Here is a 27,363-nt window from a genome sequence, read left to right on the forward strand (position 1 = left end):
CAGAATGTTTCTTGATGTGCTTGATTACTTACTCACCTTCTAAACTGCATCTCAATCAGAACTGCCCTCTACTATTTTAGCAGGGTAAGAAGGGACCGAAAACAAAAAAACAAACAAATGGATTCCCCCATCCATGCATTCAAGGTGGATAAAGGACTAAAGTATTTTGACAGCAAAACTTCTCCACTGCTAGAATACACGGATCAGTGCTTCAATCGACTGGCTTCAAAAGAGTTGATCATTAGGTCGACTCCTCTTGAATGGGAATGGCCATAGATGGATCAAAATTTGGACGGTTCCAGCTGAACTGGCCAAATTTTGATACATCTATGGCGAGCTTAAGGCTAGCTATACATGGTGTTTAGGACTGGCAAAAAACTCACAGGGAAATAAGGAGGTGAAAAGTTAAAAATGTGCCTGTCTCGGAACATGCCTATACCACCTTCATGATTCAGCCAAAATGGCCTAGCTGCAAACGTGCCAAAAACATACTTTTCTTCCCTACATGGAGTGTATTGGATTGAATGTGGCTTGTGCAGAAATAAATATCATTCTAAATGTCTTTTTATTAGGGAAGTCCTACAGGGTTTAATATTTGTCTCACTGTCACAGGTTGGGATCAGGCCATGTATGGCCAGACTTAGTTTTTAATAAGTGTCTAGTGGCAGTCAATGATTTTACAATACATTGTTTTTTGGCATCATGAATTTGCCGCTGGTAGTTCTTTGTGTTGGAATTTTGGCACTGTTACCCTGCCCCTAACTTTAACCTAACCCTAACACTTGACCTTTATCTCTAAAAATTAAAAAAGGGAATTTTCAAAAAAAAAAAAAATAGGACCTTTAACATCACCCAAAGCTTATTAACCTTAAAAAGAACTTGTAACACTTCACTTCACTGAAGGTGAATCTTCTTGGTGCATCTGTTTTAAATGACAATGAGTGATTCACCTGCACTGAATGTTTAATAAGTCATTACTATCCCCAGGATACCTAATAACAAAACTTTGTATATTTTTTTAGATTTAGATAAAAGTAGTGCAAGGTTAAACCCTTTATAGCAAATCTGTTGTCTGTTGTTAATAGCTGAAAAGAATACTCAGTTTAGAGCCCAAAATCTTCTATAGTTCAAAGTTTCTTTACTATTCACATGACAGTGGTATAGACAAACTATCATCTTTTATTTTACCTAATAACTGTAATATTCTAAAGTCTAAATTACCCAAAGTTGATATTTCATACATTTAATCTCTTAGGTCTCTATCAGTAACACATCTAACTCAATATGCACCATGCAGTCTTGTAGCCCCTGACACAAAAGGGGAGCCTCAATGCCTCCATAGTAAATATGAAGCACTGTAATGTCACCATTCCTAAGCGCATTACCCGATTAAACAAATCTACATTTCTTCTACTATTTCCTCTCCACTTCCTAGATCAGCACACTCATCTAGTGCTAAGGCCCTGTTTTATCAATGGGCAATCAAACAGTAGTTCAGTTAGTGGTGCTTCCAAAACTGGGCAAGGACCCTCTACAGCCTGACTCGTACAGACCCATTTCGCTGCTCAACTCAAATGCCAAGCTACTGGCCTGAGTGCTGGCAACTAGAATCGCAAGGGTTATTTCTGGATTCGTACATATAGACCAGTCTGGCTTTATCCCAGGACGATCTACAGCATTGAACATCAGGAGGCTCTTCCTGAATATGCAAATTCCAGTAGAGAACCCAGGAAATAGAGCAGTTTTCTCCCTCAATGCTGCCAAAGCTTTTGTGGAAGGATCTGTGGGCAGCACTGGCTAGATTCGGATTAAGGGAAGGGTTTATATCCTGGATAAAACTCCTATATGCAGCATCAGCAGCAAGGCTTAAATAAATGACTCCCTATCAGAGGACTTTCCATTGTTTCGAGGTATTAGACAAGGGTGTCCATTGTCACCCCTGTTCTTTGCCCTGGCATTGGAGCCCTATGATCAGAGCAGAGCACAAAGGGAAGATAAAAATATCGCTTTCAGCCGATGATGCACTATTGTATCTGGGGGATACAGCTGGTTCCTTAATTGCTGCCACACAGCTCATCGAGTTGTTTGGCGAGTTCTCTGGCTTTGCCATTAACTGGCACAAATCGGTGCTCCTCCCGCTGGATGAGCTGCCCATGGCTCTGCCTGATAGTGTGCCCCAGATACAGGTAGTCACATCGTTTAGGTATTTGGGAATAGTAGTGACAAAAGACCCTAAGTACTATATAACTCTTAATAACATAAAACCATTACTACAAACATTTAAAAACAAGTGTATAACTTGGTGTAAATTGCCATCAACAGTCACAGGAAGAGCTAATTTAACTAAGATGATCTGGACCCCACAATTGTTGTATATACTTCACAATGCCCCTGGTCTGGATACCCAAGTACTGGTTCCAATGTATAGACTCCCAGTTTAGAACCTTAATTTGGAAAAACAAGGTGGCCCGGATAAAACTAACTACCCTACAGTACCCTAAGGATCAAGGAGGAATGGCAGTCCCTCATGATCAAACGTATTTTTTTCGCTGCACAACTACAACATTTCACAGGATGGAATCTGCCCAATGTACCGAATCCCTCTAGAGATTTACTTATTAATCCTCATACGACCTACTCTGCCTTATCCCATATGGAGATGGGCAGAATAGATTTTACACCAAGATAGCCAAACTTAGTGGTTATACATGGTGGGAGGCTGCAGGAGTTAAATATCTGTATCAAATTGTTGATGATTTAGGCCTAAAATCTTTACACAACTGTTGACTCATATACAGGTGCCTGATCTTCTGCCTTTCAGGGAGAAGTGGGAAAGAGACATTGGTCCAATTGATGGAGAACAATAGGAGCAAATACTAGCAGCGGGGCCCCTAGTGTCAGTGTCTGCAGCACAAAAATTATTGCAGCTGTTTATTTTACATAGCGTGTATAGGACTCCGGTACAGTTACACCAATGGGAAAGACGAGACTCACCCATATGTCCTAGGTGTCAGGCTCACCCGGGAGACCTCATACCTATGTTCTGGAAATGTCCCAAGCTTGTTAGATATTGGAATAATGTCATCAGGAACATTAATAATATCTATCAGGTTCAACTGTCAGTGGATCCCTTGGTGTGCTTGCTGGGCGGTCTGGACGAGGACTTGTACTCCTCTCCGGTATACCTTGCTCTTATTAGATTACTTTATTTAGAAAGCTTATAGTGAGGTATTGGCTGTCTAGCCAGGTTTCCGACGAGCAAACAATGGATCCAAGCAGTTACAAACATTCTTATTCAAGAAAAAATAACTTATCATAGAAAGTCTCCTAAGAAGTTTGAAAAAATATGGCAATGTTGGCTGGGCGCCCCCGAGGTAGCTCCTCCACAACTTGTCCTCAACAGGCTGCTACAATATTATTGGCTCTGGTAAGATGAGCTTACAGTTTAATGAGGCAAGCAATAGCTGACACACATTATGGCGAGAAGCAGTGACCAAGATGCTTTTGTTATGGAGTGTACACAGATACGGGTCATATCAGAAGAAGAGTACACTGTCATTGTTAAGTTTTTCTTTCTTTTTTGAGGTTTCAGCAAAGGGAAATATGGAGGATGCAAGGAGAATTTATATAAGATACAGTATAAAGATTAAATAAATACTCCTTATATATGTATGGACTGTAGATTTGCATATCTGTATTGGAAGTGCCTTTTGCTTTTCTTACAATAAAAGCCTTTTGATTTAAAAAAAAAAACAGTAGTTCAGTTGCCGCTGAGGGATGTGAAGTACTACAGGTGGGGAGGTGAGCTGATGCTGATTAGAAGAGGCTTTGGGGAGGGTCGGAGGTCAGAATGAAGAGATGCTGTAAGAAGGGGGCATTTGCTGAGGTAAACTGGAGAACAGTATGTAACCACTTGCTTACCAAAATCTTGTGGTAAGTAAGTATGGAGGCTGCCCTGTTTGACCTTTCCTCTGACACTGCTAGTTTCTGATTCCACAAGATCAGTCTCAAGCATCTACATGCTGCTCCTATGAACTATAAAGTTTCTCATGAACCTCTTTACAAAAGGATATCACAAGAAATATTAAAGTTAAGCACAGTTGTTTCATATAAAGATTCCCAGATCCTAATAAATAGTAGCCTCAGCAGCTACAACTATAAGTGATATTGAACCCTCAGTATTTTAAGCACGTTCAGCAGCTGTGTCTCGCTACACTGCGTGCATCAATAGAAAGAAACAACTCCATAGCTTAGGATGGCAAGGCACTCCCATGCTCCCACCTCCAAGCTAAAAGACTGTCTGGAGACTGCACTGTCTGATTTTAACTGAAGATAGGAAGTACAGGGAAGCACCACTGAGACAGCAGGAGCCAGCAGCACTAAAAGTTGTAAACTGCAAATCCCTTTACTGGGGAATGTTAATTTTATTGTGCTCAGTATGTTAAACTTAAAAATGATCAGGGTTTAATATTATTTTAAGTTTACAGACTTGTCAAAAATATAGGTGGGGAATTCATAAAAGGTGTCAGACACCCCTTACAATTTCGTCTGGGCCAAGCACCAAAAGTGATGGTGTTTGTGCTCCATTCATGTACCACATAATACTTACTTAACTAGACAACTCCCTGTGGTGAGTATGTTTTTCATTGGAATAATTGGCGTGGTGGATATGAATATTATCTGTGGAATAAACAAGAACATCTTTATGCTTTAGGATCATTCACAATCTTTAAGATTGGTGCTTTGAACGTTTCATTTCATGAACTTTTTTCATTTTTGTAAATGTTCTCTCTGTGCGGACGGTAGACTGACCATCTTATATATCTGGATTTGCACTCTTTCCGCAGTGTGCTCCGTCCCTGGCCACTGCACCCGTCACACTGACAAGCGCATGGCCAAAGAGTTTTGTACTAGGGGTGGGCAGTTTATTGACAGTGCAGTGGATTCTTAGCCACTATTAAGTCCAATATTCAGTCCCATCAAGCTCATGTGTTACAAAGACATTTACGTCACATCACATACCTCCATTATACTTAATCCTTCCACACTGGAACTGCCAGTATATTCTGCTGGTTCATGATAGGAATCATCTAAAGGCAAAGAAAACAAAGGAAAAATTATTACAGAAATAAAAGTTGTCATGAACTTTCTAATATTTTTTTTAAATTATAATCAAATTATTCTGTATGAGATTACAAATTCTACTCCTTCAGCTAATATTAGCACAGTGCCGTCACAGTTGTGGCTTAAGGTATCAGTACTCTATCTTGCAATTGGAATCATAAGCAGAGCTATTTGAGCACTGATTTTGGTTAGCTGTCCCTGGTACACTTGCAATTATAGGACCCTCAAATGAAATGGATAAATGCTGAATATTACCTGTGTAAACAATATTCTGTTGTAACCTAACATCATCACTACAACTTATTCATACCACTTTCATATCACTTTTACCTGAATGTTGTTTTTCACTAGCAGCCAAAAGGTCTACACTTAAACGTGAATAACTTACACATTAGTATTTGGCACAGCCACTTTTTAATCTAATTTATAAACTATGAGGATTTTCAAAATAAAACAATATAGCATTTCATTGTTGTTCTGCTTTCCTACCATGTCAATATATCCTGTGACAATTATTCAGCCTACAGACTGAATGGGACTAGGAGACTAAACAATACAGATGTGAAATCTAAGCACGAGATGAACGGTTTTACTTAACGCATTTATTGGCGTACAACACGCACCTTTTCCCCCTTAAATCAGGGGAAAATCGTGGGTGCATGTTATACGCCGATCACGGACGATCTCCGCTGATTGTGAGGAGAGGAGCAAGCGCTGGCGACATACAGAAAGCCGAGTGTACTCGGCTAGACTTGGCTCCTCTCGTAGTCCCGCCCCTGACTGTGAGCAGAGCCGAGTCTAGCCGAGTCCACTCTGCTTTCTGTATGTCGGCGATGCTCACTCCTCTCCACTCACAGTCAGCGGAGATCAGCACCAATTTTAAATGATTAGTGGCTGGGCAATGCTGCAAAGAGACTGGCAAGGCTGCAAAGGCACTGGACAAGGCTGCAAAGGCAAGGCTGCAGATGGACACTGGGCAAGGCTGCAATGACAAAAGGCTGCAGATGGACACTGGACAAGGCTGCAATGATGGACAAGGCTGCAGATAGACACTGATAAGGCTGCATTGATGGGCATTTAAATGTACGTTTTTTACCTTAAACTTCCCTCCTAAAAGTTTTTTTCCTTAAAATTCCCTCCTAAACTTGGGGTGCGTGTTATACGCCGATAAATACGGTATTTACACATTTACAGTGCCTTGAAAAGGTATTCATACGATTTGAGATTTTCCACATTTTGTCACGTTACAACCAAAAACATAAATGTGTTTTATTGGGATTTTATGTGATAGACCAACACAAAGTGGCACATAATTGTGAAGTGGAAGGAAAATGATAAATGCATGGAGGTAGAATGGATGTTGGGACTTTAAATATACCCCCGTGTGTACAATTAGTTATAGAATGACATACAATATGTTTAAAAATGATAAACGGTTTTCACATATTTTTTACAAATAAATATGTGGCGTGCATTTGTATTCAGCCCCCTGAGTCAATATTTTGTTGAACCACCTTTCGCTGCAATTATAGCTGTAAGTCTTTTTGGGGATGTCTCTACCAGCTTTACACATCTAGAGAGTGACATTTTTTCCCATTATTCTTTGCAAAATAGCTCAAGCTCTATCAGATTGGATGGAGAACTGTGAACAGCAATTTTCAAATCTTGCCACAAATTCTCAATTGGATTTAAGTTTGACTTTGACTGTACCATTTTAGCACATGAATATGCTTTGATCTAAACCATTCCATTGTAGCTCTGGCTGTATGTTTAGGGTCGTTGTCCTGCTGGAAGGTGAACATCTGCTCCAGTCTCACGTCTTTTGCAGACTCTAACAGGTTTTCTTCCAAGATTGTTCTGTATTTGGCTCCATCCATCTTCCCATCAACTCTGACCAGCTTCCCTATCCTTGCTGAAGAAAAGCATCCCCACAACATGATGCTGCCACCACACTTCATGGTGGGGATGATATGTTCAGGGTGATGTGCAGTGTTAGTTTTCTGCCACACATAGTGTTTTGCTTTTTGGCCAAAAAGTTTGATTTTGGTCTCATCTGACAAGAGCACTTTCTTTCACATGTTTGCTGTGTTCCCCCACATGGCTTCTCGCAAACTTCAAACAGAACTTCTTATGGCTTTCTTTCAACAATGGCTTTCGTCTTATCACTCTTCCATAAGGGCCAGATTTGTTTTGATCTGTGTGGGCTGGGAGTGGCTCAGAGTAGGCTGGTGACTCACAGACAGCATCACTCCACTGTCACCTCCCCTTTTCTTCTAGAGGATTCTAGAAGAGAGGTGGGGAAGTGGGAAGCAGCTGTCTGGGGTGTCTCAGGGAGCCCTGACCAATCCCCAGAGACCCTATGAATATACATCTTGTTTGCTTCCTGTATTTTGGGGGGCCTCCGGTACAGAGGGTTCAAAGTGGCTTGCTGAATTAACCAAGGATGGCCATCCAGAACCAGAATTTCTTTTAAACAGGAGGCGCAGAGAGGAGTCAGAGAGGACAGCGGGAGCTAGTACTGCCGGGCAAGTCTTCAGGAGGGAACCACCGGTTTGCAGCCAGGAGGGTTGGTGAGTGACATGGGAATGCCAGAGAGGACTGAGAGGAAACAGTCAGAGCTGGGTGTGGAGCCAGTGAGGATTGCAATGTCACAGGCAGTGAAGTCAGGCAGCTGGAGCCAGGAGGGCTGGCAGGGCCTGAAGAGGAGTTACTGGGAGCAGCAGTCCACCACAGGACAGCTAGCACTAAAGACTTCCTATCCTATTTTTGCTATATCAAAGGGGACTCGCAGTCCCTGCCTGCAAAAGGCAGTTGCTGAGACATGACTGAGTCAGAGTTTGGCCTAACCACATGCTAGCTGTGCCTGGGGTTAAGTGATGTTCTAGAGAGATAGAGAGAGTAACAGTCAGCAAGCAAGAGATGTGCTGCAGGAGACTGAAGTAGCTAAGTGTACAGTTGTCCCAACTGATTGATATACAATCAACTAATTGTTCATTCTACCAGGCATCCCATATATTCCTATCCATATCCAAGTTCAAATCCCGCAATAAAAATACAAAACAATCACATGGACTGTTTATTGTCTCAAAAGTGCCTGGGAAGTGAATGCTGGGCTGGGCTGGGTGACAGGTGGGCGAGTAGACTCAGCAGCTCCTACGGGGGCATCGCTACAAATACTTTTTCAAGGCACTGTACATATTATCTATTAGTTTCAACATTTACTGTATGCCTTAGCCAATTGCAGCTCATACACATGGAAATCTTACACTCACCTTGCAGTTCATCAGATTCAGCTGTCTCAATTTTGTCCATGAAGTCATTCGAGCTCCATTTTGTGATTTCTTTTGGTAGCATTTCCTCATTGTCTGACAAATCTTCTAAACACAAGGATGGCAAGGAATAAAAAAGACAAAGTAAAATATCTGGACATGCTTTTTAATGAGAATTTCCCTGAGAATACCCCAAGCAACCTGAACTTCACACAGTCAAAGCATGCTATAACTAAATATCTAAGAAACCATTTTAGACTATAATGCCGTGTACACAAGACCGGACTTTTCGACAGCAAAGGTCCGACGGAACGAAACCATCAGACAATTTGATTGTGTGTGGGCTTCATCGGACCTTTGCTGTCAAAAAATCAGATGGACTTTAGATTTAGAACATGTTTCAAATCTTTCTGATGGACTCGAGTCCGGTCGAAAAATCGGTTCGTCTGTATACTAGTCCGACAGACGAAAACCAACGCTAAGGCAGCTATTGGCTACAAACTTCCTTATTCTAGTCCGGTTGTACGTCATCACAGTCAAATCCATCAGGCTCGGTGTGATTGTGTGTGTCCAAGTCTGTTCATTCGGAAAGTCTGCCGGAAAGTCCGGTCGTGTGTACATGGCATAACACTGTATACGGGCTGAGTAACTTGCAAGCTAAATTGCTCCATGCTAAAGTTGCAGCTACAAAGTATCTATAGCTAAAAAGTTTATTTCTTGATCTTACAGTACAGGACACAGGCATTGTCTTAAGCAACAGTTTCAGAAGACTGGGTTATACGTTGCTATGTTCGGGTTATTGAACACAGGCAAACAGAAGGATCCCTATATAGCCCTCCCACTGATCATTATCCTCAATTTTTGCTAGTTTCCTTAAGTGATGGATGCTTTTTTTTTCCAGTGATCTTTCTCGCATCACCTGGCCCAGGAGGGTTTGGTACTCGGACATACTCCGGCTTCTAGCAGACTCCCCTTTGCCTCTTTCAGATCACACAGACCTTCTGTCTTGCGGTGCAATCTACCATTCTGCTTCCAGGTTGAAGGCTTTGAGGGCCTGCCCGTTGAACCCCAGGTATCATCATCTTTTATATTGTACCACAAATTGGGTTATATATTGTGTTTTTTTGCATTCAAATTTATTAAAGTATGTTTTTTCCAAAGAAATTGTTTGAAAAATTACATAAATTGCAACAAACACCATTTTATTCTATATATATAAAATGCCAGAATTGGCCTAGGCTGGAAGTGGTTAAAGTGGTTGTAACCTTCTCATATACCCAGTGAAGTGAAGCTTTATGTGATACACAGAGATGACACAAATCATCCTACATAAGTTTTACTTGTTTATCTGCAGTCTTCTCTTCTCTACATACAGTACCTTCAAAAGTGCACAATTGTGATAAAATCATTCTGCATCTGTCAGTATCACAGGAGGGGTGGAGGAAAGGGACACATACCCCTCCCCACACTGCACAGGACTTAACCGCTTCCTGACCGCCTCGCACAGATATACTGCGGCAGAAGGGCACGTACAGGCAGAATCGCGTACCTGTACGTTGCCCTTGAAGAGGGACTTGCGTGATCATGCTCACGGGAGCTTCGTGTTTTTTTACCAAAAATATGTAGAAGAATACTTGATGGCCTAAACTTAGGGGAAAAAATGTTTTTTTTATATGTTTTTTGGGGATATTTATTATAGCAAAAGGTAAAAAAAATGCATTTTTTTTTCAAAATAGTCATTTTTGTTTTGTTTATAGCGCTAAAAATAAAAACTGTAGAGCTGATCAAATACCACCAAAAGAAAGCTCTATTTGTGGGAAAAAAAAGGATGATGATTTTGTTTGGGAGCCACATCACACGACTGTGTAATTGTCAGTTAAAGCGACACAGTGCCAAATTGCCAAAAGTGCTCTGGTCTTCGGCCAGCCAAATGGTCCGGGGCTTAAGTGGTTAAGGAGGAATACAAAGCTGTGTTCAGAATAGACAAGCTGTGTGCTGAGCTCCCTCCCCATCACAAACTTATCTCATTTGTCAGGAAAAATTCTCAGAAGTGACACATGCTGATAACAGAGGAACGAAGCACCAGAGAGAAAGGACACTTAGAACTTTGGAGACAGAAGTAAACACTCGAGATATACTGAATGTGCTTTGTTCAGATTTCATGACTGAGGTTTACAACCACTTTAATATTATTATTGTATTTAAAAGACACCTGTGCTGTGTTTACAGTTGATAATTTTAGTATAAGCGGTTTTTTGAGTAGTCAGACACTTCAAGTGTCTTCCTGTAGAAGAACAAGGACATGTGCAGCATTTCGGAGTTCCTTCTACACAGCAGCTCATTTCTGCAGAACCCATAAAACCCATTAAGGGTTGTGATATAACTGATGCACCTATCGCTGTTGAGGACAGAAACAGACATGATATACTTAATACATTCCTGGCAGAAAAAGTGTTAATAGATGTGTAATTTACATACAGTATGATCTGATAACATTTGCAACCAAACTGTAACCCCTTATTGAAATAAAATGTAGAATAACCGTTTTGGGTAACAAAAGGATGCTGGAGTACTCACCATGAGCATCAAAAAACTCATCATCTGAGCTCTCATCTGAATCCCTGGCGATGCTTTGCATTCTCCACTCTGATATACTGTGTCGAGAAGGGCTACCTGTCAGTGAAAGAAACTAGAATTATATGTATGCAATGCACAACGTAGAAAGTTAATTTTATATCTTTTTTAAATATATCAAACTCCATTAACCTATTTATACAGGTAAAGATGATGAACAATGTTGTAGCGAGGGCTGAAAAAAACTGAAACCAAATAGCTATGGAATCTTTTGCCCTCGACTCCCTAAAAGCAGAACTAAATTTGTTGTTTCTTCTTAAAGCAAACACTCAATAATTGCAAGTTAAAAATGGTGCATGCATGCACACTTGCAAAACTATGGGGGGAAACTTATCAAAACGGGAGCAGACGGAATTTGAAGCTGTTGTGCATGGCAACTAATAAGCTTCTTTCTTTAGCTTGTTCAGATAAGCATCAAAAATGAAAGATAGAAGCTGACTGGTTGCCTTTGTACAGCTGCTCCAGATTCTGTCTGCACCGGTTTTAATAAATTCCCCTCTATGTGTCTTTCGGCTTATCCAGCAGGTCCCCCAGCTCTTGTGTGGGCATACTAGCAGGACCTGTTGGTTTCAGATATTTTGGCTGCATAGCCCCAAGGTCATATGCAGTTCATAGCTCCATATAGTTATGTCATCATTATCCCCAATCCTTAGATTAATGGCCATACATTTACTTTTTTGTAGCTCGAAAACAAATAGTCCAGAATTGGTTGTCCCCTATCCACCAACAATTTTTCAATGGCATAATATGGTTCAAAAAACTCTTGAAAGAAAAAAATTAGCGAAAAATTAGCATTCCAACATAGGGGTTGTGTACAAAAATTCTATAAAATATGATCCCTCTGACTTGCTGTTTATCGATTGCTGGTTTATGCCGTTACCTAATTTTATGACATTCTATTTGTGTTACTACTCATCCATATGTGTTTCTGGAGTTTTTTTTTTTTATTTATTATTATTTTTTATGTAATGCTATGATATATGGCTTGATTTTGTGTACTGGCATATGGGGCTGAAGTGACATATTTTGTCAATTATCTTACATGCATTAGTGAGATATGTTTATGAAACGTACTGTTTTGTCTTTTTTTCCAGATTTTCTTTTTTTTCCCTTTTCTTTGGTATTGTTGTTTTGTATATTAAACGCTAAAAAAAATTCAATAGAAAAGTTCAAAAGCAAAAAAAAAAAAAAAAAATGTCATTATGCTCCTATATTTGCATAAGAGGCAAAGACTATCACTGCGTAGAACAATGCAGCCCCTCACAAAACTTTTAACTCACCCTGTCACATGCCTGGTTATTACAGAGTACTTCCAGGGAGGGAACAAATGCAGCACATCACCAGTGGCGACCTGTCCATTAGGGGAGCATGGGCGCAGCCCCCCATATCCATGCGTCAGGCCCCCTGATCGACATGCAGGGCACCAGACGCATGGGGTCCAATGGGGGGGGTTTGAAGCATGTAATTAGAGCCAGAGGCTCTAATAGGTTTCAAAAAAGGGTGGGCTCGGTGGGCACTCCAGCACTCCAAAGCCCACCCAGTTGTGTGACAACAGCGAATGAATATTCGCTTTTGTAACATTGATTTTCCTCCTGGCCAATCAGGAAGCGGGTCAGGGGACCTGTCACCCAACTGGCCGAAAGGAGATCCGATCGGATTGGCCACCAGGAGGAGACGCTCAGGAACTGAGACAAGCCCGCAGCCTGGAGAGAAGCTGCCACCGCGGGTGGATTGTTTGCCACCACCCAAAAAAAAACACCAGCCGCCACTGCACATCACCCAGATGGTAATACTGTCCTCATCACCTCACGCTAGTATCGATGAAGTCTTTACAAGCTGTCATATGGACAATATGAAACTTGGATAATTCAAAATGTAACACAGATTTGCAAGTATGCATGTGCACTTTTTTTTTTTACTTGTAAAAAAAAAAACGTTAGTTCTGCCTAAACTATACATTCTAGCTCCTGAAATAGTAGGACCGGCACCTGTATTTCATGTGATTTTGTTCAGCCCTGGTTTAAAGTTTATCTTTAGGCAAAACCTTGTATTTTTTGGATAGAGTGAATTTTTTTTATTGCTATGTTCTCTATTTGCACTGGTGAATACCATCATCAAGAAAGAAAATGATGGGAAATATACAATTTTAGAGTTGTCCCCAGAATAAGAGGTAAAGTGAAGTCTTCAAATGTGGAGACCTGTTCCAGGGACAAATGCCTAAGAGGTGAATTCTCCCTATTTTGAGAGATTTCCTCTAACTTCCTCTTGCATCTGTGGGACAGGAAGTCATAGGAAGTACTGGAAAACCGATAGAAATAAAAAAAAAATCCAGTAGGGGTTTTACACTGAGACTAAAGTTTTTTTTATTTGTATAAAACTAACAAACATGTTTTCCCTTGCCTGTTCTGTGCAGTGGTATTGCACAGAGCAGCCCAGATGCTCCTCTCCTCTGTTCCCTTGCCAGTGCTCCTGGCCCCTTGCTCCTGCTGAGTACCCCCTCAGCATGCAGCTGGCTATGGGGGCACCCGAGCCGCTGCTCTGTGTGTCCATTCAGACACGGAGCCATGGCTCGCTCCGCTCCCTCTTTCCTCATTGGCTCACTGACTTTGATTGACAGCAGCGGGAGCCAATGTTGCCCACTGCTGTGTCTCAGCCAAACAGGAGGGAGAGACAAACAGCCAAGTCTTTCGTTCAACATCACTGGATCGAGATGGGACTCACTTAAGTATTAGGGGGGCTGAGGGGGGAGCAGCACACAGAAGGTTGTTTATCTTAATGCATATAATGCATTAAGATAAACAACCTTCTGCCTTTAGAACCACTTTAGGATAGGGTTTTACTCTATCCAGAGCTAAAGAAAAGTCTGAGCTATATATACACATTATAACCTGCTGACTTTCTTCTACAACAGGGATATGCAATTAGCAGACCTCCAGCTGTTGCAGAACTACAAGTCCCATGAGGCATAGCAAGACTCTGACAGCCACAAGCATGATACAGAGAAGCAGAGGCATGATAGGACTTGTAGTTTTGCAACAGCTGGAGGTCCACTAATTGCATATCCCTGTTCTACATTGTAGTAATTTACCTATGTAGATGGATCGAAATTTGTCTAGTTCAGCAGGGATCGGCTGAATGGTGATCCATCTATAGTCAGTCCTGTTCGACAGTAGTCAGCAGCTAATCAGCATGTGCATCAAAGCATCTGTTAAAGAATGCATCAAACTTGAGCGACCAATGGTCACTAAGCTGAAGCATGTAAAGAAACAATATGCCAAATCGGGTTATGGATGTAAATAGACGGCACAGATGGGCCGAGTGTCATAATTCACACCTTAGTTGACAACAGTCAGGTACCTTCAAATATGAGCAAGCTTTCACCTTGTGTGGCACTATAGATACATACAGAAACAAAAGTAACAGGGGTATTTATAAGAAAGAGGAAATGCGCATTTAAAAAAAAAACATAAAATATTAGGCAATATGGGCAAGAACAGCTTCATAGTTGTATTTAAATTGAAATAGTGTGTGTTGATATCATCCAATCATATTACAATGATATTTGCATTCAACATTTTAAAAATGTGTTAAAGTCTGTATTCTGGTGCTATGAGACATAGCAGCTGCTTACATAGGTTTAGTTGGCATGTTAGCAATGTTGCGGCAGAGTAGATGTAGGAATACCAAGGGTGAGGACGGGGGTGCATTGTATTCTGTCACATACCTGACCACTGCAGACTTTATTCAAGATGTTAAAGTGGTATTAAACCCCAAATCAAAAAAAATTATATACTGAAGCTCATCAATCTATAAATTTGCTGGCTGCATAGATTTCCCTTTTTAAGCTTTTTTTTCTATTTTCATCTGGTGATATAACCTGCAACACACTTCCTGTCTTCACTCTGGATAGGGGAGCAACAGAGACACCCTTTGACATCAGTATAATCAGTCTGGGGAGAGGCTTGTGTTGTACTAGCAAATTTAGACAGACTTAAGCCCCATACACACTATCAGATTTTACCAAAACCATGTAGTGCAAGGGCCTGCCTGATTGCATACACATTGAAACTCCTAAGGTTTGACCTCATATTATATGGTTTTGGTAAATCTGAAGCAGAAAATCTGATGGTGTGTATGGGGCTTTAGAAAGCTGAACTCAAACTGCATTTAGTTCAATTCTCCCTTTTGGGATAACGGTTTCACATGAATAAATGCTGACCATTATAAGTACCTCTGTCAATGGTCTCAACAATCTAAGGCCTCATTCACACTAGCTTTGGCCTCTGACGAGTGATCCACATTCATTGGCGTGATCACACTTCAGTGAGCATTTTACAGGCAGGAAGAAGAATTCTATCACCTCCTCACCGCCTGCTTTCACCCCTTAGACCCTACACTAGTACCCAGCATCCACGTGCATTGCATGTAGTTGCGGGGTGCTTACAGAGCATTCATTCATTCATTCAAATTGACCATTTTCATTAAAAGCCAAAGAGTATCATTTCTGCCGCAGCCACAAAGCAAAGTAGCTCAGTCACTGCATTTGTGCACATCGCCTGCTGCCTCTAAAGAGGTTGTGGGGTGGTAAAAACAAGTTTTAGTGCCCCTCAACTGCTTGTGTGAACGAGTCCTGTCACTTTTGTCCAACAGCTTGGTCTGTTAAAAGAAGTTGAAAACCTAAAAATAAAAAAAATAAAAAGAAGGAATGCACCCACCTTGATTAAGAATTGGTAAGCTGCAATGTAATAATTCTTTGTTTGGAGGGTTTAATACAACTTCAGGTATTATTGCCAAACCACAACCTGCTCCAAAATATCCCTGTAAATTTTTTTAAATGTAAAAATGCAGATAATTCTGCGACTGCATTTTATTTTCATACAGGTGACAACCTAAGTAAAAATGCCCCCCAAATATGGTGATTTTTTCCATAGGCAGCCAGCAGTGAGCTGGTTACTGTTGGGCTGTCCTGGTTATTTGCATAAGCCTCATGCTGTTATGTTCCAGCAATCGTAGAGTTTATTCTTTGGTTTAAAAGAAAAAAAAAAAGCAGCGGGGAGCAAGCGATGTGCTCTACTTCTCCACTCATGCATATCAATTTTGAATCATAATTCACCTTTCAGATGCAGCCTATACAATACAGGTCATGAGCTGAGCTGCTGGATTAGTCTCTACAAGGAGGATATTCAATGCAAGCTAAGTTAGAGTTTTGCTTTGAATTGTTTTGCATTTATGTATCCCCTGCAATGTTAACGACAGTCCAACTGATGTATGATGACTGGGTTGTTTACACTGTTTAATTTCGCTTGGGAGATTTAATTACCGATTGAAGCAACATGTATACCACTTATTCTGAGCTACCGGCAGTAATGTGAAATGAAAATACATTACAGAGGAAAAAAGGGATTAGAATAAGAGGTTCATGTATTTCTGAGCACAGCATAGAGAGATAAATGCAGAGATTTGGATTGTGAAAATGGTAAAATTAAAGAGAAAGGTAAAGCAGTACAATGACTATTTATCAGAACTACTGATGACAGAATTCTGCACTGGGCGAATGACAGAATATGATTGGTTATTGCCATTAATGTATTTTTTTTCTGTCTTACCGATGTCATGGACAAAGATGTGATGAAATACATTTTTTGCAGCTCATACCTCCTCTCTTTGAAGACCTAGATGATCTGGAAGATGTAGACCACTGCTTGGTCAAGCCTCTTCCTGTCAAGGACTCTGTAATGCCGCTTGGCTCATCTACTGTTTCTATAGAGGTGATGACCTTAGTCTCTGTATCCTTCTCTCCAGGAGATTCTTTGGCACCATGCTGTTCGCCTTCATTTTCGCTTAAGCTGAATTGTGCCATTTTCTGTGCCAGCATCAGTTGTGCTTCCTTCTCCAGCTGTCTTATGTCCTCTATGGTTAAGCCGTACCATTCATCTTGCCAACACCAGGCCTGCCGATGTGCTCTAACCATAACTTTCCGTAGACCTAACAGACATGAAGGTTATAGCACAGTTACTCTCATAGAAAGTACAGTATTGTGTCTTTTTACCAGGGAAAACCAATAAACTATTAAACATGGTCAGATTTCATGACTATTATAATGTCAAAACAGCAGATATAAATCAAAATACATATCCAAGGTTAAAACTGAAATTACACTCCAACACCTTAGTCTCCCAAGAAGATGGCCTTGGGCTGCATGGACACCCTCGGAGATCCCTTAGAATGTTGTCTCCAGCATCCCTCTTTAAATAGCAAACCTTTACATCCCTATATTATTATTTTTTCCAATTATTATGATCATCCTCCCAATCTCATTGTCTAGCTCATGCTTTGTCACTTTCCCCTAGTCTTTCCCTTCTCTTCTCCTCTTTCGACCATCTCTGGTCACCTTTCCTTATTTCTCCTCTATGTATTCTCTTATATTCTTCCACATACCTCATACCACTTGGGTGGTTTCTCCAAGTCGTGCAAATATTTCCTTTTTGTTATCTCCACTCTAATGCTTAGTTGTTTTACTTATATATTTTATCTGTACATTGTATCTATGGCCATTCCATATTTTACAGTGGACATGTCTTTCTATTTCTATGTTATGTATAAAACAATAAAGATATATTTGTCTCTAAAACTAAATATACATTTATGGTATTTTAATTTCTGTATACAATAAAACTGAACTGCAGGAAAACAGCTGAATACACATATAAATCTGCCAAAGGATTTCTGTTCACCCAGTCCTGAGAATTACATAGCTGTGTCAGACAGAAGAAGCAGGTTGGTGACCTTAGTTTTCTCTGCTTCAGTTAAACAATAAAGATGGGTCACCTCCTTGCCCACGGCCTGTGACTGAACAGTAAAGTTTGCTTACACTGCATTTTTGCCCTATCTGCATACCTGAATGGCTCCAAGTACTGTCTAACTTCCTTTTAGTCTGCGTGCCGCTGTACAGAGTGGGTAATACAAGCGACTGATATCAAATGAAATTCAGGTACTCACTGCATGCATTTAAAATGACATCTCAGTATGTTTTGAAGAATACTTAACTACATTCATTGGTGTTATTTTATGTGTGTAAAGTTTAGCTTTAAGGCACCCCAAAACAGCAAGAGATAAATGCATTCATTAGTGGTATTTTATAACCATCTGGAGTTTAGCTTTAAGACAATGCAGAACAGCAAGGAGTACAAGCAAAGTGCCATAACATTCACCAGATGTGAGCTTACTTTAGACAGTGAAAGACAAACTCTGAGTGCTATGTCTGGCTGAAGGTTGCAAATTGCTCTTATTAGGTAAACCTGGACAATGGGATACTGAAGACATCCATGAGTTGATTCTTGCTGGTAAAATCCTCTTAAGATAATAGGAAATGAATGTTCCAGTTTGCAACACATTACATGATTTCATATCTTGGTAAATAACCCTGGAAAGGATAACAACACTAAAATAAAATAATATGCGTCTGGAGAATAGGCTACCTTATGGAAGGATGGTGTCCATTTCCTAATGGAACAGACACCCATAGCAGATAACTGTTTGATGTACAGGATACAGCACCTGGAGAGGTATTTACGTCTGGTTAAAGTCAGATGTCAGCGCAGAAAGGTCACAACATAAGAATGGAGCAAAATGAAATGGAGAACCATCTACAGTAATTGTACGGCAGAATTACTGCAATAATGTTTATGTCACACTAACTATAGCTAACACATAAGTATGTTTCAAAATAAATAAAACCCTAGGGAAAAACATATTTCCCCAAAACTGTAGCAGAACGTAAACACAACAAAAAATCACTAGGATGTAGAAGTTGCTTTTTTTTTTGCAAAATATTTATTTACATTCTTTTCCAGAAAAGACAGTACAAACATTCCCGACATAAGACTTCAGAACCATCTGTTACATAACACGTACAAAAGGTATGCACCAGCGGCATACACCTCAAATTAAAAGGTTTTCACCACTATTAAACTTGTAAACTGATGCTGAAAGCACACCTTTAAATTATAGTAACAGCCATAGGGAATGCAATGTAGAAGGTAAGGGAAGGGGGGATATGGAAAGAGGTAGAAGTTTTGGCAGGAGAGACGTGCAAGCCAAAAAACCCTCTACTCCCAACTCCTAGTGATTTTTGTCTTCTGTGCATACTGAGCAGAGCATGCACAAAAGAATATAATCAGTGGTCATCCAATAGCCAAAAAGGAGCATGGCAGGAACTAAAGACGCAGTGAGGGAGGCAGCAGCGACACAGGATCCTGGACCCATTTTATTATAATCAAAATCCCTGCCTATGCAGGTAAGGGATGTTTGTAGATTAAAACAGCTCTGACTAAAGATAAATAATACCCTTGCTATATGTGTAGGCCATTTACATACCTTATGAAGCCTGACTGGAATATTCTAAGGATGTTGCAAAGTACTCCCAGGACGTTGCTAAGTGAGGCCTAGTCATCACTGCTCACCTCCACCATCACAGCAGTGAGCTCTTTATCTAATTCAAACACCCCCACATGCTTTTTCTCTCTCCTGATGCAGTAGCTCTGAGCTCAGCATTTGAGAGCTCACTCCTGTGATGGTGGAGGTGAGAAGTGATGACTAGGCCTCACTTAGCAACATCCTGGGAGTTCTTAGCAATGCTTTGGGAGTATTCCAGTCAGGCTTCATAAGGTATATAAATGGCATACACCTATAGCAAGGGTATTCTTCAACTTTAGTTACCGCTGCAGTTTGTTTTTATTTACAGATGCCCCTTACCTGCATATGCAGTTTTGTGGTAAAGGTTAACTATCCCTTTAAAGACTTCCTGTTTCTATCGATGAAGGAAAAAAAATAATCAAATTTGCTTAAAAAACTCCACCTATGTCCTCATTTGATGTCAAGGATCAGACATTTGTAGTCTGGGAGCCATATGCTGGCTTTATGATTAGTACTGGTTCAGAAAATGAATAAACTTAAAGTGCAGTGTAAAAGTAAGGTGTGAAAAGCTAGTTCAGCACAAATCAGTTCAGGCCATTATAAGTGTGAAAGATGTGACAGAGTTCTGGTATCATCCACACTATTCTTCTGCAAGTTTCTACTGTAAGTGGTACACTAAACATTACAAAACAAGGTCAGAAAAACAAATCTTCATATTAAAACCATCATTATAACAAACAATCTAATTAGAATTTCTAACTAATGCCACGTACACACGTAGCCGACTATCCGGCGGACTTCCCGCCGGACTGTCCGCCGGACTTTGCGAACGGGCTACTTGCCCACACACGGCACTTTTTCAGCGGACTAATACGGCGTACTAAGTCCGCCGGCCTATCCGCCGTACTTTTGAAATGAACGGACTCACCCACACACGCGGAGGAAAGTCCGCTCATTTTGAGCACGTCTCCAGGTAGGCGGGGCCCGCGAAGGATGCGTCGCTGGCCCCACCACCTGGTATGGACTTAAAGGGGAACCCCAATGCCGAAAAAAATCGGCGTGGGGGTCCCCCCAGGTCCACAGCAGACGGCTGGCCAGGAAAGGGGGGACGAGCGAGCGCCGCCCCCCCTCCTGAGCCGTACCAGGCCGCGCCCCCCACCCCAAAGCACCTTGTCCCAATGTTGATGAGGACAAGGGCCTCTTCCCGACAACCCTGGCTTTTGGTTGTCGGGGTCTGCGGGCGGGGGGCTTATCGGAATCCGGGAGCCCCTTTGGGACTGTGACACCATAATTGGCGGGGACATCATCCGGTGATGTCCCTATATAAGTCGCCGCACGTTGCGTCGGTGCCATTGTGAGTGGAGGATGCAACGAGGCAACATCTGAAGAGAAGAAGAGAAGAACAGAAGGCGGCGACGACAGCGGCGACAGACGACCGGGCCACCGCCTGTAAAAGAGCTAGAAGAAGGCGCGGTGGCCCGGCAGAAGAACCGAAGAGGGGGACAAGACCCCGAAGTCGGAAGAAGAAGGCGGCGGCGAGGAAGAAAGCCGGGCTCCTCCGCTAGTAAAAGAGCTAGAAGAAGATAGCGGAGGAGTCCGGCGAGAAGCCCCCCGAAGATGGAAGACCCCCGGAGCTGTGCAATAAACTATTTTAACCCTTGTGTGTTGTGTTTTTTTTGTACTTTATTTTACAGGTGTATGGGTAGGGGTACATTGTACCCCATACTCATTCACTTAGGGTGGGGGGCCGGTATCCGGGGGCCCCCTTATTAAAGGGGGCTCCCGGATTCCGATAAGCCTCCCGCCCGCAGACCCTGACAACCAACGGCCAGGGTTGTCGGGAAGAGGCCCTTGTCCTCATCAACATGGGGACAAGGTGCTTCCTCAAGGCACCCCCCCATGTTGAGGGCACGCGGCCTGGTACGGCTCAGGGGGGGGGGGGGCGCTCGCTCGTCCCCCCCTTTCCTGGCCGGCCAGGTAGCGTGCTCGGACAAGGGTCTGATGTGGACCTGGGGGGGACCCCCACGCCGTTTTTTCAGCTTTGGGGTTCCCCTTTAAGTCCATACCAGGATCCATACGCATCCTTCGCGGGCCCCGCCTACCTGGAGATGTGCTCAAAATGAGAGGACTTTTCTCCAGGCGGGAAAAGTCCGTTCATTTCAAAAGTATGGCAGATTGGCATACGCACGGCCGGATTGTCCGCCGAAATGTAAGTCCGGCGGGAAGATTGGAGTGCAAAAATACTTTCTAAGTCCGCCGTACTTTCGGGTAAAAAAAGTCCGTCGGAGGCTACATACGGGGGGATTGTCCGGCAGACTTGAGTTTGCCGGACTTTTCCACCCGATTGTTTGATCGTGTGTACGAGGCATAAGACTGCTGGGAAAAAAAATATCCCATGCCTCTCTTAGGCCACTGAGCTTTTTACCTCTTCAGTTTGGCCTTCAACCTGCCAATATATCTGCAATATGCCTATATTACATGTCTGACTAAAAATCGATTACCAAAAGATTGCCTATTTCATTCATCACTGGAATAGATGGCTATGGACTCTCATATACACAGATAGCATTATTGTTGTGAGAAAAGACATCTAAGTTATTTACATTCTGATATGCACCAGAAATTTCAGATATACCTACTAATGTGATCACTTTTTCATTTATATAATCTGAATGTGTGTTTTCTTATACAAAAAAATAGGATGGATTCAGTTAGAAATAAGACTAAAGGACTGTATGAAGTGGGTTATAAACTGTTGAAGATTCATGACAATTTTAGTCTCTAAGGTTTTTTTTTCACAATATAACATTAGGACTTCCCACACAGTGGGTGCAAATTAACAGTGCTGGTAGGTACTGGAATCAAACTATTGAAAATTCAGTTGAAATATTATTTATTTATTTAAAGAAATATGCATTGTTTTGATAAGGTATCAACACTTATATTGCACACAGGTGGACATCATTTCACTAATTATGTGACTTTTGAAGATAATTGGTTGCATCAGAGCTTTTTATGGGCTTCATAACAAAGGGGTTGAATACATACATACATGCCAATTATCAGTTTTAATTTCTGAAAAATAGTTTTATGTACCGTATATACTCGAGTATAGGCCGACCCGAATATAAGCCGAGGCCCCCAATTTACCCCCAAAAAAACTGGCAAACTTATTGACTCGTGTATAAGCCGAGGGTAAGACATGCCTGTCCATCCCTGTGTGTGTGTCCGTCCATCCCTGTGTGTCCGTCCATCCCTGTGTGTCCGTCCATCCCTGTGTGTCCGTCCATCCATCCCTGTGTGTCCGTCCATCCATCCCTGTGTGTCCGTCCATCCATCCCTGTGTGTGTGTGTGTGTGTGTCCATCCATCCATCCATCCCTGTGTGTGTGTGTCTCCATCCATCCATCCATCCATCCCTGTGTGTGTCTCCATCCATCCATCCATCCCTGTGTGTGTGTGTATCCATGTGTGTGTGTGTGTGTGTGTGTGTGTGTGTGTGTGTGTGTGTGTGTGTGTCCAGCCTACCTGTGTCCTGAGCCTTTGTCCCGAGCCTCCGTCCCGTGCCGAGCCTCCTTGCCTCCGTGCCTCGCCGCCGTGCCTTGCCTCCGTCCCGTCCCGTCCCGTGCCGTGCCGTGCCTTGCCTTGCCTCCGTCCCGTGCCCTCTTCGTTCGTCGGCGCCTCGGCGGCCATTGTAAAATTCAAAAGCTGCGCCGCCGCCTTCGCCTGTGATAGGCGGAACACTGAATTTCCCAGCAGCCTGTGTTCCGCCTATCACGTACATCGTATCATCCTCGTCCGTAGTAGGAGGATGATACGAAGTCCGTGATAGGCGGAACACAGGCTGCTGGGAAATTCAGTGTTCCGCCTATCACAGGCGAAGGCGGAGCCGGAGGCGCGGCTTTTGAACTATAGAATGGCCGCTGTCTGTCTGCTCGACACGCTGATCGAGCGGGCAGACAGCGATGACTCGAGTATAAGCCGAGGGGGGCACTTTCAGCCTCAAAAAAGAGGCTGAAAATCTCGGCTTATACTCGAGTATATACGGTATATAATTTTCTAGTTTTACTTCACCACTACTTTTGCAAGGCACTGTATGACTGTGATTATTGTGAACATTGGAATGTACTTGAAAAGAGTAAACAACCGCCAACTTAGGTTTAATGTAGTATTTTGTACTTTTTTTTTATAAATGTCGATACACCAGACCAATAAGTTAGAACAAACTTTACTAAAATTTCAAAGCTCAGATGTGCCTAAGGGGGACCTTAACAGCTGATAGAAATACACCCCTTTTGGTTATTTGAAATCAGGGAGCATGCTAGAGATGCAAAAGCTAAAGTGATTGTTTCTTGCATGCAGAGTTCAGCTACGTTTTCAGGCATCCCATGCAGCAGTAAAGAGAGTTTGGACCCAGCTGCATGCACATGAAGGAACAGAAGTCTTCTCTCGTTAAAGAGTCTGATGTGGGTATGTGACAGTTGGATCAAAAGAAGTGAGAATTGCTTCTGATGGATACCTTTTTCTTCAAGGAAGCAGATTTGTAATAAAGTAAAATGTGTGCTGACCTTGTTCTGTTCCTTGGTTACTACCTCCCTGATCACGACAATTCCTGAATGCATACTGAAGGTGTTTTTTCAAATTGTATTGGTTAAATGTGTAGGGATCTGTTTGCTCGGATTGGTGGAGGAGTTGGCACCTCGAAAGGCGCAGAGGACTCTGATTTCTCTGGCGCTGTTTTATGCACGCAAATCTATCCTGCTATGTTGGAAGAAACCCGAACCTCCTACGGTTTCCTATTGGAAAGGTTTAATTAATAAAGCTTTACCGTTATACAAAGCCACTTATCTCAGCAGAGGGTGTCCTAACAAATTTGAGAGGGTGTGGAGGTGTTGGCTTGATGCCGCAGACACTGTGAATTGATTGCTCGACTGGTGGCATACTCCTTGTATGTCGGGTGAGGGGCGGGGTGGGAAGGTGCTACCTCTTGGATTGGATTACATCCCCATCTCGGGTAGCTGAATACTCAGTAACGGTACAAATAATGTGTTTCTTATCTGTATGATACTGTCGATGATTACAGACTGAGCTCCGGAAGGAGACTGGAGGGCTGCACGGGCAGGAGTTTTGTCGGGTGGGGGGAGGGAGTGGTTGGGATGGGCGGGGGGGGGGGGGGGGGGGGAGGCTATGTTTGTATGTTATTAATGTGTTGAAAAACTTTCAATAAAAAAAAATAAAAAAAAAAAAAATGTGTAGGGATCTGCTGCTCTCTACTATCTGTATTTGTAAATGCCTGGCAAGCTGATATAGTATGTATGTATTTCCTGCCTCTGGGATGTTGGGTTGAAAACCCCAGAAAGGGGAAGTGGCAGGTGAAAGTGTGAGATCACATGGCCGGACTATGGAAGAACTGTTGTTAAATCCAGATTAGAAGGGATTAATAGGCACGTGCTCCTATGATTAATAGTTTACTATTGTTGCCCATAGCTTCTGGGTCTGTCTATAGATCTCCTTGTTGTTATCTCACTCACATGCATAGTGTATGATAGCTAGGTCTGTGCTTCTGTTTGTGTGTAGAGGTGCAAAAAGAAAAATGGATACTGCGTTGCAATCATCCTCAGAGGCCCCTGCAAGTGAACTTTGCTACAACATTCATCTGGAGGTATCTTGATTAACCACTTAACAACCACGCCATAGCTGATTGGTGACTACAGCGCGGCTTGATAACTATGGGAGGGTGTACATTGGCATCCTCCCAAAATCACGCTCCTGTGCGCCCCCTGGGCCGTGCACACGGGAGTATCCGTGACCACGGGGTCCTCTGGATCACAGTAAATTGGCGCTATAAGCGGGCGTTTACCACGTGATCGCTCCGTCAAATGACAGAGCGATAGCTTGTAAACAAACCAGCGTCTTGTCCAGTTCCTCTCTCCCCTCTCTGTACCGATCTGTGTAGTGTGAACGGAGAAGGGAGAAATCGGGTGCAGCAGCGGCGCTGTGGGCTGGATCTGTGGTGCCCGCAGCGCTGATCTGTTCCCATTGCAGCCCCATCCAGCCATCCATCCATGCTCAGCCATCCCTCTGTCATGCTCATCCAGCCATCCATCTATGCTCAGCCATCCCTCTGTCATACTAATCCAGCCATCCATACTCAGCAATGCTCATCCATCCATTTATGCTCAGCCATCCATACCCAGCAATACTCATCCAGCCATCCACCCCCATCCATACTCCATACCCAGCCATATCCAGCCATACCCAGCCAAACTCATTCATGATCAGTCATCCCATCCATACTCAGCCATCCACATTTATGGCTCAACCTTGCTCAGCCATCCCAATCCACAGCTCATCCATCCCCATTCATGCTCATCCATGCCACTACAGTGCCTCACAAAAGTGTAATAGGTAGCCAAATCAGATTCGAAATGTATGCCCCTAGAACACCTGACGGTGCTCCCTGCATGTTGCCTGGTTGTAGGAAAAGTCTCCCACACGTGGTATCGCCGTACTCAGGAGGAGTAGGAAAATCTATTTTGGGGTGTCATTTTTGGTATGTACATGCTATGTGTTAGAATTATTGTATAAATGGACAACTTTGTGTAAAAAAAATGCGTTCCTGATGGTGCTCTCTCAATGTTGGGCCTCTGTATGTGGCCACACTGTGTAAAAGTCTCACACATGTGGTAGGAGTAGCAGAATGTGTTTTGGGGTTTAATTTGTGGTATGTACAGTGCCTTGCAAAAGTATTCGGCCCCCTTGAACTTTTCAACCTTTTGACACATTTCAGGCTTCAAACATAAAGATATAACATTTTTATTTTTTGTGAAGAATCACCAACAAGTGGGACACAATTGTGAAGTGGAACGAAATCTATTGGATAATTTAAACTTTTTTAGCAAATAAAAAACTGAAAAGTGGTGCGTGCAAAATTATTCGGCCCCTTTACTTTCAGTGCAGCAAACTCACTCCAGAAGTTCAGCGAGGATCTCTGAATGATCCATTGTTGTCCTAAATGACTGATGGTGATAAATAGAATCCACCTGTGTGTAATCAAGTCTCTGTATAAATGCACCTGCTCTGTGATAGTCTCAGGGTTCTGTTGAAAGCGCAGAGAGCATCATGAAGACCAAGGAACACACCAGGCAGGTCCGTAATACTGTTGTGGAGAAGTTTAAAGCCGGATTTGGATACAAAAAGATTTCCCAAGCTTTAAACATCCTAAGGAGCACTGTGCAAGCGATCATTTTGAAATGGAAGGAGTATCAGACCACTGCAAATCTACCAAGACCTGGCCGTCCCTCTAAGCTTTCATCTCAGACAAGGAGAAGACTGATCAGAGATGCAGCCAAGAGGCCCATGATCACTCTGGATGAACTGCAGAGAACTACAGCTGAGGTGGGAGAGTCTGTCCATAGGACAACAATCAGTCTTACACTGCACAAATCTGGCCTTTATGGAAGAGTGGCAAGAAGAAAGCCATTTCTATCCATAAAAAGTCTCGTCTAAAGTTTGCCACAAGCCACCTGGGAGACACACCAAACATGTGGAAGAAGGTGCTCTGGTCAGATGAAACCAAAATCAAACTTTTTGCCCACAATGCAAAACGATATGTTTGGCGTAAAAGCAACACAGCTCATCACCCTCAACACACCATCCCCACTGTCAAACATGGTGGTGGCAGCATCATGGTTTGGGCCTGCTTTTCTTCAGCAGGGACTGGGAAGATGGTTAAAATTGAGGGAAAGATGGATGCAGCCAAATACAGGACCATTCTGGATGAAAACCTGTTGGAGTCTGCAAAAGACCTGAAACTGGGACGGAGATTTATCTTCCAACAAGACAATGATCCCAAACATACAGCAAAATCTACAAAGGAATGGTTCACAAATAAACGTATCTAGGTGTTAGAGTGGCCAAGT

At 42.5% G+C, this 27,363-nt stretch overlaps 1 protein-coding gene across 21 annotated transcripts in view; it reads right to left on the reverse strand.

Annotated features, from left to right (window-relative positions):
• The window catches only part of PITPNM2 (phosphatidylinositol transfer protein membrane associated 2), a 451,974-nt gene that overhangs the window by 131,062 nt on the left and 293,549 nt on the right, over window positions 1–27,363 (reverse strand). For 20 of the 21 annotated variants that reach the window (XM_077461889.1, XM_077461887.1, XM_077461892.1 and 17 more), the window contains 4 exons: window positions 16,683–17,012; window positions 10,971–11,066; window positions 8,397–8,501; window positions 5,023–5,090 (listed from right to left, as the gene is read on the reverse strand). In XM_077461889.1, the coding sequence (XP_077318015.1) occupies window positions 5,023–5,090; window positions 8,397–8,501; window positions 10,971–11,066; window positions 16,683–17,012 (599 nt within the window). The remainder of the gene's footprint in view (window positions 1–5,022; window positions 5,091–8,396; window positions 8,502–10,970; window positions 11,067–16,682; window positions 17,013–27,363) is intronic. The other variant, XM_077461884.1, reaches the window with a different exon arrangement.

This window comes from Lithobates pipiens, unplaced genomic scaffold (assembly GCF_037356315.1).
Source record: "Lithobates pipiens isolate NorthernLeopardFrog02 unplaced genomic scaffold, aLitPip1_a1.2 Scaffold_3, whole genome shotgun sequence".
Taxonomy (NCBI): Eukaryota; Metazoa; Chordata; class Amphibia; order Anura; family Ranidae; genus Lithobates; species Lithobates pipiens.